Here is a 14068-nt window from a genome sequence, read left to right on the forward strand (position 1 = left end):
CCCGCATTCTTCTGGGTCCATTCTTCCTCAACTCACCAGTAAGGAGACAGACAATCCTACATGCGCCAAAAAATAGCTTCCTTTAAAATGCCGTCCACAAGTCCACTTGGGCTCTTAACAATACTTATCAAGAAGGTCTAGCAAAACTGTCAAACCTGTAAGGCTGCTCTCCGGTGTGCGTTCTCAAGTGCCGTGTTAGGTTTGCAGAGCGTGGAAAAATCTTGCCGCAGTATCTGTTAGGAAAAGATGTTTATAAGCGAAAGTCAGCACAGTTGACTTTAGTTCACCCGAGCCGCGTCAGAAGCCAGATGCGTGTTCCTGATTTAATTGATCTTGCATGGGACTCACATGCCTTTGGTATTTAAAATTTGCACCAAAGCCTTTCTACAGATATAAATAACTCTACAAATAAAGCCTGCGTTCTGAGAGAGTTGAATTTCTTCCTGCACACGCCAGCAATTTCTGAAAATAGACTTTAGTTTGAAGGCCCCCAGCCTCTTCTATTAACTTTGTATCTTTTGCATTCAAGAAACCGAACCAGACAAGGGAGATCAAAAAATGACAGAGTTTGTGATTCTGGGCTGATGTAAACAGATTTCAAATGTTTCAGCTCATTTTCCATGTCAGCCACAGTGACAACGCTCTGTACGTTGAGCGGTATCAGATCAGACAAGAGTCGGAGCCCTCATCCATCAAGGCAGGTTCCCATGAAAGCCTTCCTGGGAAGAAAGTGACATGCTTTCCAAAGAGCACATAAACTGATAGGCCTGAGTCAGATGCCACAGATTTCCAAAGGCAACTCAGAAATTATAGTTAATTGCAGTTTGAAAAAACAAAACAAAATGAAAGAAACCATAGCAAACACACACACACACACAAATAAGCTTACCATACTTCTGATAATGTGATACTTATTACCTAGTTTTCATTTCTATCAACCTTATTGATCCCTCATTTACTGGCCTTATTCTTTAATACCATAAACACACACACACACACAGAGAAAACAAATTCACTGTTACTGCATTCACTCCAACTCATAGATAGCAAGTCTTTGCCATGGTAATTAATAAATGCATGATTGAGGACAGTATTATACCTTTGGATAAAAATAATTAACTGTGAAGGAAAATTCATAAATATCGAAGTGATGGGGAATTGAGACAAGCAGATAGCATTTGGAGAGTTTCCAACCTCATTCATCAAAACCGAATGGCCTGTGTTAAAATGCTCATTTAATAATAATTTTTAAAAACCATTCTTTTCAGATCTCACTAAATAAAAAGCACTTTGAAGTGCCTGAGATTCATCACAGTTGCGATTAATCATGCAATCAAGAAGAATTTCCAAAACAAACAGCAGGGCCTTTTGAAATCATAGGGGAGATTTCGGGAAAGCCAGCGCAATTAACCTTGTGGTTACCTGCAAGTATAGCGCTCCTTCCCCTTGCGCAGGAGGTTCTCCGGCAGGGTGTTGGGAGGCGCTCTGAAGTTGAACATGGAGGGGACAGACTGGAGAAGCTCACTTGCTTCCGGTTTCAGGGCACTGAAACTCTCTAGCTTCTCGGCCATGTTTTCAATGGCTGACATCTGAAAGGGAGAAGAAGCACAGGGCCATGACGGATCTGACATTCCTTCTTCCGCACTAAGTCCTGGCAAACCCAGCACATCACTGAAAGGGAAACACCACCTCTGTTCAAGGCACGGGCTGGATGGAGAGAGAGGGTGCAGTGTCCCACCATTAAACAAATGACCAGAGAATGAACTCATTTGGCAAACCACAGAGGTAGGTGCAAGCTTAGGAACCGCTGGGTCAACATTTTCAATAAGACCTTGGTTTTACACTATTGGATAATACTTTTCAATACACATGAGTGATGAAATTCAGAAAAGATAACAAAGCCAATTTTTTTAATATCAAAAAGTGATGACATCATTCTTAAGAACCTCTACAACAAACTACAAATTACAGAGACAAGTCCGAGGGACTGTAGACTCACATGCAAAGGCATTCCAAAGTTATAGCTTAGGCTAATATGTGTAACCCAGAAAAACATTAAATATGTAAGAGGCATATTGCCTAAGACTGCTAGATTGAATTCTGGATATACCAGATTTTCACCTGGACCCATAAACAAGGGCTTTTGTTGAAATACTCACCAGTTTTTGACTAAGAATGAGTGCCATGACAGTTCATTATAACCTATATGATTATAACCTCACAGAGCAGTTTGGCATGTGTCGTGAGAAAAAGTGAGCCAGATGTGTAACTGCACTCTTAGAGAAGTATTCTTAAAGAAGAACTCTTACCGAATTCTTCCCCTTGACCAACTTAACTTATATTACTTATGATCTTCAGCTTTGCCCACCGACACAGATCTATTTGGAGGTGCCGCAATGGAAGGATGGCATTTACTTTTAAAAGTTGGCTTGGCCCTTCACATGTTGCAGGTGGTGTGATTCTGCCATATCTTTTGATCCTCCCCAATCAAATGTGGAAGTGCGTACATCATATTTGGAAGCTCCTTACTACTGAATTTTTTAAGTTGCAAAAGCAAACTTTCAAGCGACCTGGTTGGATCCACTCATCGCTGACTTATGTGGCTCCGGGGCGATATGCCACTGTGGAGCTCAAGAAGGACTTACAAGGCATTTTCTCCAAGAGCTGAAACGGCAAACCAGAAAACTCCATGGGAAGAACTGGTCAACCCAACGGCTAACTCTTTTGCTAAAAAGAGAGGCGGGCAGAAACAGAGGCCTCATGTACAGAGCTTAAGGTAAAGAGTGTAAAAGAAAACGTTCTGATCTAGAGGAAAATTGAGAAACTATATTCTGTGGACACAGACTTCTTAACTAGAGTAAAAGCTCAAGGGCATGGCTGGGCAAGGTCTTCTTACAAAGGGAATAGTGTATATTCGAGTCTTCAAATGACTATTCGTGTTCTAGTTAGCTTCTCTCTCTCTTGCCTTTAGCCTGGAGCATGCCCTCTCATTTCATGCCCGGACTCCTAATGCTCGCTACAAATTGCCAAGTACAGGGTACCACTGCCAATTTGCCAAATGTCTTTCATCAGACAGGATGCAAAATAAATAAATAAATAAGTAACCTCAGAGGAAAGTCTAGATACATTTACTTGTCAGACGACAAATGTGAACGCATTGGGAGGCAGTAGGGGCTATAAGCTTAGGGGTTTGATTCATAATCATTCACCTGCTAAAACATTCTCCACAGATGCAAGTGGACAGCACATTTGTCACGATGAAGGATTTTGACACCTACTGATCACGGGGCAGAGAAATGGAACGATGCTGCTTTTCAGGGAGGTGGGGGAAGCTCTGTCTCTGCCCAATATGATCATCATCCCCCTCTGGCCAGCACATTAGCATTTTCATATTACTTTGGATTTTATTTATTAAAAATCAATCTGAAAATATTTTACAATAGCACTGTATTTGAATGTATTCCTTTTCATTGTTCCTTGCCGAAAATCATTTTGATATTCTATCCATAGTGGAATCAATGGTTTGAGTGAAAAATGACCCCTGGCCTTCAAGCTGATTAGCAGTAACAAGCAAGGGTCAGGGTCATGGTCACATGTATTTATTGGGAAGAATAGTAAGTGCATGGGTGATGATTATAAATGTTTTATTTATGTACATTTAATATTTGAGTAAAGTTTCATTATCTAGCTGTTTTAAATCATTTGAGCGACTGCCCTGCTGACACACACAGATTTCTGTGGCAATATATCTTATAGAAACACTTTTCCTTTTATATGGAAAAGAGCTTACTCATGACTCTATTATTCCCGGCTTTCATCTCTAGCACATATAAACGACGAGTCCTGCACGTTATTTAAGAGCAACTGGCTGTTGAGCAATGTGCCTTGCTTTAGTAGCTGCTGACAGCTCCTTCTGAAGAGAGATCACTGTGATTATTTTACCTCAAACTGTTTCGATTTGTGAAAACCATTAAGAAACAAGAAAATATATTATGGGCTTGATGACTAAATAATGACATTCTTACAGATAATAGGGAAAAGAATAGGCTTATAGCTGCCCCCACCTTTAACTTCCATTGTCAATTGAAGAGCCTCAAATTGGAGTGGGGAAAAAGGGAAAATGGGAAATGGAAAACTAAGCTGAAGGTCACTATTAACAGCACATACACACACACAGAGCTAGCATCGTCAAAGCAGCATAAAAGCCAACACACACACACACACACACACATACACACAGCTAGCATCCCCGCACTTCGTCTCAGCTGGAAAAGAATATGTTTCCTCATTAAGCCGGACAAAGGTGACTTAGATAAGTGCCATTTGGAAAAGGCTAGCCACATCTGAACCAACATCAGGCCTATAGTGGTAAATCAACGCTCCTACGTTCTCTTCCTACCTGGGCTGGCTCATGGGTGGTTCCCTTAGAACTAAGATACATCTCACAAAAGAAGTAATACATCCTGACATTCATTTTGACGTCTGACTCAGTGTCTGAAAATCAGGATACATGGATAAATGGGGGAGACTCTAACGACATGTATTTTTTCCTACTGACCGAAGAGGGTAATGCACCCTACCAGGGCCAAGAAATCTAAATAAGAAATTTTCTGAGAATGATGGGGGAAAAAAAGGTCGTAGATCATATTATTTTAGAAATATCGCCTCATGACCATTAATGTCATAGGCTAATTAATCTCTTATCAGTAAAGGACAATTTTTTTCTATGGAGTAATAATTTTTATTTTCATATGTAATAGTTGTTGATGGTATCGGCAGCCAGATGCCTGGAAGAGGAAGTTGTTTCACCCCCTGCAGTCCCAGAGAGACCATTAACTTCATACTGACGCAAACTAATATTTGGACACAATTCCCTAGCTCCTACCAAAATATGCAGCCATCTCTCTAGTCAAATAAAGTAAGTATTTTTAAAACATTTCAGCAGGCAAGATATCATCAACTGGATCCTAAGCATTCAGATGAATATTTATTGTCTGACAGCCAATAATTGATGACATAAAAACAAGAAGTTTCTCATTAAAAGTATTAAAGTGACAGCCTGATTGTATGATACGATATGTACAGCAGCGCTATGAGTTATGCAAGCCAATGTTCTACAAATTAGATTGCACATGCTTTTATCATAAAACAACTAACCTGTCACAAATAACTTATGAGGGGAAAGTTTGTAGATATACTGGTTTTCCATATTTATTTGCTTGATAATCTTGAGAAATATCAAAATCATGGCCATTTGGGGGAGACGTAAAGAGTCACATTTTGGGGTTAGCTCTTCCCATGCAGCACATTCATCAGTCACGATGATGGAATCAGAGCTTCTGATATAAACCTTATAAATACATTCTTTAACATTTCCCATCAGCGCCTATGTGTCATAAAAAACACCAGTCGCCATCTAGTCGATTTGAACTCCGAGCGACTGCACAGGGCAGAGCGAACTGTCCTATCGGGTGTCTGGGAGCAAGTCACCACATCTTTCTCCTGCAGAGGGGCTGATGGGTAGGCAACTGCTAACCTTTCGGTATGTGTGTGTAACCAGTGTGTCTCTGGGCTTCTTATGTTTTACAATAGGAGTGTCGATTACAGTTCTGAAAGTGCCCATGGTTCAAAAGAAATGGGACTCTTTCCACACCAGTGTAATGACAGTTCTGTGCCGCTGCCTGATAAGCCAAGAGAATGTTATTTACAAGTTGACTTGGTTTTGTAAATGGACTGGCACCAATGGTCATGTAGGTCGGAGGGGTAATACCTTAAGCTTGAAGCAGCGAACCCTGCAGCTATTTCAAAGTAAAACTGTCCTTCGATGGAATGAGTGTAGCATGCATGGGACTAAAGGAGAGACAGGGGAGAGACACTAGAAATGTAGACCAGGGCGATCAAAGAATAATAACCCCATGGGCTACACAACCATTTGTCAGCCAGTCTCTCTCCTTAATTACCTTTAAAATAAATGAAAAAAAATCATAATTTGCTACCTACTGCATAGGAGGAATGGAAGGATTTCTGGGAGACAAACACTGACCTCAGATAAAGGGAACAGGTACATGTCACAGCGCTCCCACACCAATTGATATAAAATGAAAACACACCTTTTACAAATTAGCTGAGCTATCTCCCAGAGTTCTGACGCTTCAGAAAGAAGCGTCACTCTTGAAGGAGAGAGTGAAGAGAAACAAAAACACTTATACTTAGAAGAAATTTTACAATGTATGCAGTTTCCATTGACCTAGGGTTGATTCGGTGGTGAATAAACTAAATAAATCTTCCTCTTTGTGCCCTGAATGTCTTCCCCAGTAAGAAATGAAGCAGTTCCCAGTACTATTAACTGACGGCTGACGATATCTGGGAATAGTAACTGAAAGTGGAGGAAGTGAGGCTCAAAGCTAAAAAAACAAAACAAAAAACCCCCAAAAACCCATTTACTAGTCAGATATGGATTTTTAAACATTTAGCTTTACTTCTTCAAATAGGCAGAACCAATTTCGGCCCTGGGATATACGGATGCAAATTCCAATGTCAGCCTAGGTCTGCAAATAAGTTCAGGTTTTATCCTCAGAAAGTTTTATCGAAAGCATCTTTAACATGCTGCTAAAAGCTCCCCCAACTAATGGCTGTTTCCATTTAGTGACCCACATCGAAACCTCTTTTTAACAACATGCTCACAGGTACCCAGGAAGAGTTGATATCAATGGATAATTATGTGGATTGGGTCAGGCTTATAGAATAAACTTCTTTCTGTAAAAAATGTGTAGCGTATCACATGCCCAATTATAAATGAATGTGCTGTGCGGCTCGACAAAGGTGGAAACTTATCTGCTGAAGTCGAATCACTTAGTGCAGAAGAGCTCAGAATTCTTTCTGTCCATACACCAATTGAGAGTCCAAGTTGTTTCTTTGTTAGTGCAACATGATTTCAGTCAAAAATAGAAGGAGGAAACTTACCCAAGTTCTTTGATCAGGCAGTTGGTACTGGGAGCAAAATTGAAACAAAAACAAGAAATTACTTCTGGGTCGGTATCTCTATTACAATCTATCCTTTGAGAAATTAGCATTTATACGAACTTAGTAAAGGTTGTTTATCATGTAACTGTAGCTTGAGTAAAAGCTTTGGGAATGAAAATGAAATATTTTTTTATAACACTGCAGTTTCCCCTACTTACCTAAATTACATTTTAGAATCATGGTTATCAACCAAAAGGTTCTTTCATCCAAGAAATCTTAACCCTTCATACTAGTGAAATTTTAATGGCAAACTAGGTGTTTCCTTTCCATTTGGTTTTAATCACTGCAAAAGAACATGCCTGCATTCGACACCCACAACTAAATATTAAGCCATTTCTTTTAGATTCCCCCCCTCTCACAACAAAAAAGCTTCGGATTTTTATAATGTGAATAACAAAGAAGGTATTTATTCAAAAACTGTGAAATGCTGAGTAACACAAAGCTATTATACTTAGAAATATCCACTCGGCCTCCGTTACAGGGTTCACACCATCCGTTTTGAGAATGCCTAAGTCTACTCGTTGAAATGCCAGAGAAGGTCTAGTGTTTAGAACAAGATTCAGTGCAATAACGTCACTGGGTTTTAAGACGTTCCAAGAATCACAAAGGTTAAGCCCATCAGCATGTCATAAGTGGTTATATCTTTATTAGGGAAGATGAAGAGATCATAAAAGATGGTGGTTTGGGGTTTTTTCCCCAACAGAATAATTCTACCAATAAGAGATATTGGTTGAAAGCTAAACAAAGGTAAACAGGGAAAAGACAAATGGTTTTCACAGCACTATGCACGTGACAGTTTGGGAAAAGACTGTAAGATATTCCTAAATACCAAAAAAAAAAAAAGATATTCCTAAATACCATGGAATGTAGTAACATGATACTCCCAACATATGAAGAGGGAAAATATAAATAAATGTATGAATGATGAAAATACAAGTAAAAGCAAGTATTTGTTCTAGATGCATACAAAGCCAGACATCTGAAAATTCAGTGCATAAGTAACCCTACGTTTGGTGATAGTAGACATTATATATTATAATATATAGTGGCCCAAACACACCGATTTGAACTGAGGATTGGAGAGGTGCGGAGGGTCAGTATGAGTCAGATACAACCTAATTCACAACCTAGCAACACAATAGCATTTGCATACATAACACTTTATATAACACTTTATGTCTATCAAAATGATAGCGTCAAACCCAGGAATAATAGCCGGTTTTACAGTAAGTGTAATTACCAGATTATCTCGATGAATGATTACATGAGCTATCTGCATGAATCCAAAGTATCTAAAATAGAAATCCATGCCGTGAACCTTCTAGACGAGATCGCACACGGACACCATTCCCACTACGTCAGCAACACGTGACTGTTGTGGCCCTCTCAAAGCCATGATCTCCAAGTAAAGATCCACGGATGCTTTCCAGCCACAGACCCGAGGAGGCCCCGACTCTCTCTCTCCCCGCAGTAAGGCAGGTCACTCAGCAGAGGAAAATGGAAAGATAAGCCGTGCCCAGGAGGTGTCATAGGGGAAAGAAGCTACTTCTAGGGCTTGAAGAACTGTACTTCAAGAATTGAGCTAAAAAAGAAGAAGTAGAAGAAGAACTGAGCTAAACGGGAATTTAGGCTCTCAGAATGATTTTTTTTAAAAACTACATTTATTTCTTTTGATGCATGTTTTGTTGTATTTTTAAATGCCCTAATAAATCTTTCTGTAGAATTTGTTAACTATGGATTAAGGTGTCTTGCCTATCCTTACCTAAGTTTGTGAACTGGGTGGGATACAAAGATATTCAAGAACTGTCAAATCATGTTTGCCCAGAAAATACCACCACCACCACACACTTAGGTATTCCTTGACAGTTTCTCCTAAAGGACTGGGGATATATCATTTCATTTTTGTATTGTAATGATAATCCCCAATAGTAGTCAGGGCAACTATCGTTCCTATTTTAAAGATGAAGAGCCCGGAGTGACCACTCCGGTACCCCTTAGATGGAAAAATACCTAACCAATGGTTTTGTCGAACACTTCCATAGCTATGAAATCCTGGAAAGCCCTGGCAGCAGAGCTGAGTCCTGCGTTTTGGCTTTTTGCTCAGTGCCACCCAACTGATGGCAGGGTTGTGCCAAGAGCACATCTTTCCAACTCCTCCTAAGTACACAGCATAGCCCTGGCCAAAGAAACTGGCCTCTGGGCACGAGAAGAGATGATTTTGCCGAGACTGGTCTGTATTCAAAGTGAATGCTGCATCCATTAACCACCAGAGGCTTTCCACGTGCGTTCTCCCACCTGCACGGTACTAAAACAAGTCCCGCCCTGAGACAGTGATGCCTGCAACGATCCCTTTGGCCCTCAAGGCTAAGGGAGCCCTGGTGGCACAGCAGGTGAAGCGGGGCTGCTTACAGCAAAGTGGGTGGCTGGAGCCCACTCGTCGCTCAGCTTCTGTCAAGATTTATAGCCTCGGAAACGCTAGAGAACACTGCTGCTCTGTAGAACCTCGATGAGTCAGGATCACCTTGACTACAACGGGCCGACTTGGTTGGCTGGAGGCCAAGGGCAAATGGATCACATCTTCGAAGGAACAAACGCCTTCGGTCGAGACTTTTGGACGTGGGAGGCAGGTTTTCTGAGACAAGAGGCGAGTTGATCTGAAGACAAGGCAAACGAAGGATGACTCCCATCTCTGCCCAGCAACATTCTTTCTGCACTAGCACCCCAGGGACAGATAGGTCCTCGAAGAAATGCCATATTCCTGGCATAGTCCACTAAGAGCTTCTGCTCTGAGGCCCCTGAATCCCCCTTTACTGCCCAGGTTCCTCCCGGAAGCCCCGCAGACTAGCCCAGGTTTTTCCGTCCATGAAGTCCACACAAAAAATTTAGGCCAGCATCAATATACGCTATCAGTCCCTGAGAAATATTTATTGTTTTAGAACATGCTTCTTTTTGGTAAAATCATTATGTGAATTATAACCTCCATTAGCTTTCCTATTTAAAATTAATACGAATGAGATGATTTTCCAGTTCATTAAGACAAAATAACATTTTTCAAACTAGGTATAAAATGCTAAGAGAGAGAGAATTTTTTAAGCCATGATAAATTTCTCCATTAAATAGGGGTTTTACACAATGATCGACGTATAAGCCCCCCATCTGCCCCTCCCACTGGGGATGAACAACAGAAACATGTGTGAAGGGAGACGGTGGATGGTGTAAGACATGGCTTATAATTTGATTTATAGAATGATTTATAATTTATCAAGGGTTCATGACGGTGGGAGGGGAGGGGAGGGGAGGGAAAAAGAGAAGCTGATACCAAGGGCTCAAGTAGAAAGAAAATGTTTTGAAAATGATGACGGCAACATAGGTCCAAATGTGTTTGACACAATGGATGGATGCATGGATTGTGATAAGGGTTGTACGAGCCCCCAATAAAATGATTTTTTTTAAAAAAGGATGATGGCAACATATGTACAAATGTGCTTGATACAACTGATGCATATGGATTGTTACAAGAGCTGTAAGAGCATCCAATAAAATGACTTACAAAAATAAATAAATAGGGGTTTTAACAATGATAATCTTAGCAATAAGAGATTTCTCAGAAGGTAGCATTTCAGATATCATCTACCATAAAGAATGCACACATTGCATACATTTTGCCAATCATATTCCTTTCAAAGTACTTTCCTATGCATACAGTGTGCTTAGGAAAATACACGGGGAGGAGGCGAGGATCAGCAAACAACAGCAACTAACATGTAACCTGAGTGTTATGTGCGTAAAAGTTACTCAGGACCCTGGTGGGGGCAGAGGGAGAGGAACTTGAGAAAATGTAGATGAGGAAACAGGGAACGTGCATGCATGTGTTCACGTGCGTGTGTTTGTGTGCGTGTGCGCGCGTGCTCTCAAGGCAGGGGAGCAGAATCACATCCCAAGATGAGTTCATTACCTTCTTTCTATGAGACTGTTTACGTAAAGCAGGGCATCACTTGTAGTTTGAGCACATATCAAAACAGAACAAATGAGTTTTTACTGATGTGAATTATTTTCATGGAAATTTTGCTTCCTGTCTATAAAGGTCAGAGTTTGTATCCTTTCAACAATAACAACAAAATTGAAATATAAAATTAAAAAATACAGATTCAAGATCCTTAAGCATTTGTTCTTTGGAGACAATTCCCCAGAGGCTGACTGATGTGTAAGTGGATTTGAAAAGGAAGAAGAAAGGGGAGAAAGAACTCCTCAAACAAATGTGTACACACAGATGTGAACTAATTAGATATAACCGTGTTATATATTTTTTTCCAATGAGGAGCTGTACATATCTTGATAAATAGACACGGCTTCATTCAGCAAATAGCTTTGTGTATTGTGCTGAATTCTTGGGCAATTACAGAACTTCGATGGAATGCCTAGTGGTCTCTAGATAAATTCTTTCACCCTCTTTGGTAAACTTGTCAGGTAGACTCATTTCCTGTTTTTATCTAAGCGCTAAAGGAGCACGACCTTCATGAGTTTAGGACGAGTCACAGTGCGATCCAGTTCTGACTATCAAAGACAACTTCGATATTCATTTACTTAACCAAAATGTTCTTAATCCAAATGCACTGTCTAGCTCAATAAGCAGTGAAGAGCAAATAATCATTTCTCACCCAAACCCTCTTCTTTGTAGATACATGTTCTTTACTTTTTCTTTAAAGAGCTTGGGCTTCACCTCTGCTAGAATTTCCTGTGTTCTTCCGCACCAGCGTCATAGGAAATCCTAATGTGCTCAAGATTTCTTTCATTTCATTGCACCTGCTTTTCAGGATCAACAAGTTAGTTTACAAGCTTCAAGTCTCAAGTTCAAAATACTTACTTGTGGGTGAAACAAGAATCCCGGAGAAGGTCTCAAGTACTTCTCTTTTAAAGCTTCAAGTGGGTCTGTTAGCTTTCTTTTCTCTACTCTGAAAGGTTAAAATTAGATCTGCTGGAGAATCAGTCTCATAGATCAGTCACAACATCATCACTGACATTTAAAACAGCTAACAATAAAACAAATGGTATGTTTCTGAGAAACACACGAATAAAAATAGAGCGATGTCTGCTCAGGTTCTGAAGAACACACAGAGAACTTACAGAGGTGCTCAAAAGCCGAAGGCCCTATTTTCAACGGAACAATCCTACTTAATGATTAGTAGTCATGTGTCGAGGAAATGTGAGAAACCAAACCAAACAGAATTCACTAAACTGGAGCCATTTGTGTCAAATTAGGTGTCTTTCCATTACAGATGCAGACAAGCATCCTTGTTGGTTTGCGAGTCAGGAGGGCAGGGGGAATTCTGAAAACTAAAGCTATTCATTCCCAGGTGAGAAGGTGATCCCCCAGGCGTCACTGCATCTCTTTCATCTTTGCCACTGAGATCAGGCAGTTTCCAAACATACTCTGCGTCCTGCTAGTCACACTTGGAGGTGCACGCTTCTTCTTTCAGATGCCACTGCTGATAAACAGGGCAGCTGAAGAAGATGCAGACCTTTTAAAAATAGGAACAGAAATCTACAAACCCCAAGTCCCTTCTTCTGGTTTGGAAATCATTGTCCTATTTTCTTGAGCACGTAAGGAAAATGACACCACGGGGTGAATCAAAGCAATTTCTTTTTACCATATGGCTAAAAACGGTGTAATACGTACATTTAAAAATAGAATCACAGCAAATAACGAGCCGTAATCATTCTTGAAACACTGCTTCTGGTGGGTGTGTTTTGCATATACTACTGATTTCACTGACTGAAATATCAAATATCATGGTATTATCGGTTGGACAACTGAGATTTAAACCAAAGTCTGACTCCGTAACTTGAGTTTGGCAAGACGGCAGGCCTAGGAATTGAACTGGGAGAGAGACTGGAGACGGCACTGGAGAGAGGAAGCTGGGGAGGTGCCAAGGAGGGGCACCCCTTGCCATCAGAAGGATTCAGGGAAAGCATCGGGAAAATTTTGACCAAAAAAATGAAATACCTCATTACTGGCAGTGTGTATCCCAAATGCTATGTACAAAATAAGGAGGATGCCTATTTTGTTTTTTCTAGTACCGGACGGTTATAGGAATTAAAACAGTAACTGGAAGGGGTAAAAAAGGAGAAAAAAAAAGCTGAAACCCGGCACCAAAGGCTGAGACGTTTTTGCCTGCTTTTTTGTTTGTTTTGTGTTTGTGTCTTGTGCCATGTTTAACAGGAGCCCGGGGCGTGGTGGTTCCACTTGGGGTTGCACTCTGTCAGGTCAGCAGTCTGAAGCCGCTGCCCAAGAAAAGATGGGCTTTTACCCATCAGCAGCTGCGCTCTCAGAAATGCACCGGGGCTGCGTCACCCTTCCTCCAGGTTCGCTCGCTGTGAGTCGGCATCGGCTCGATGGCAGCGAGCTTGCTTTTGGTTGGTTTGCATATTGAAACGTGCTCACTTCGTACCTGTTGGCAATGCTTCCTTGTGAATGCACTGCAGCTAATGGAGACAGGAGGATTTTACCTGAAACACTTGTACCTTGAATAGTATGTGATAAACCACAAAAAGCCAAAACCTAACTGCGTGTGTGTGTAATAGGAATTCAATAAATATTACTGCATTAAAGAATAGCAGCAAATCCTGTCCATAGAAAAGAGAATCAGGCAAAATATAGAAATATTTTCATCTTAAATGTGCCCAGTGAAAAAAATCAGTCAGCCGGTCCATTAGTTCTTGACGATGTTCGAGAATCAACCGTGAGAGTAAACATGAAAAACTTGGCAATAAATGGAACATGTAACACGTTATGGCGATTATACCATCGAAAGAAAACGCTATTGTTCTCAACGGTCAAAGGAGTATTACAGATTATTGCTTCTGAGACATTTTATTACAGAATATAAGTTTGTCCAAAGAACTTTTGGATGCACCAAAGGAAACTGGATAATGACTGAGAGATTCCCTCGTTAAACAGAAACATGTTTCTGAGGCTGACCACTCATATTATATACAAAACATTTCTGTGGTTAATATTTCATTTACTTGTGCCTCCTAAGAGATT

General features: G+C 40.6%; 1 protein-coding gene across 10 annotated transcripts in view; it reads right to left on the reverse strand.

The window, feature by feature from the left end:
* Nucleotides 1-14068, reverse strand: part of MECOM (MDS1 and EVI1 complex locus) — a 322601-nt gene that overhangs the window by 20497 nt on the left and 288036 nt on the right. For 7 of the 10 annotated variants that reach the window (XM_004704094.2, XM_045297553.1, XM_030887618.2 and 4 more), the window contains exons 8-11: nucleotides 11888-11975; nucleotides 6964-6990; nucleotides 1423-1589; nucleotides 156-233 (exon numbers count right to left, since the gene is read on the reverse strand). In XM_004704094.2, coding sequence (XP_004704151.2) covers nucleotides 156-233; nucleotides 1423-1589; nucleotides 6964-6990; nucleotides 11888-11975 — 360 coding nt within the window. The remainder of the gene's footprint in view (nucleotides 1-155; nucleotides 234-1422; nucleotides 1590-6963; nucleotides 6991-11887; nucleotides 11976-14068) is intronic. The other 3 variants (XM_045297558.1, XM_030887619.2, XM_045297554.1) reach the window with 1 other exon arrangement.

The sequence above is a fragment of the Echinops telfairi genome, unplaced genomic scaffold (assembly GCF_000313985.2).
Source record: "Echinops telfairi isolate 266 unplaced genomic scaffold, ASM31398v2 ScPeMD7_7420;HRSCAF=8458, whole genome shotgun sequence".
In the NCBI taxonomy this organism is placed as follows: domain Eukaryota; kingdom Metazoa; phylum Chordata; class Mammalia; order Afrosoricida; family Tenrecidae; genus Echinops; species Echinops telfairi.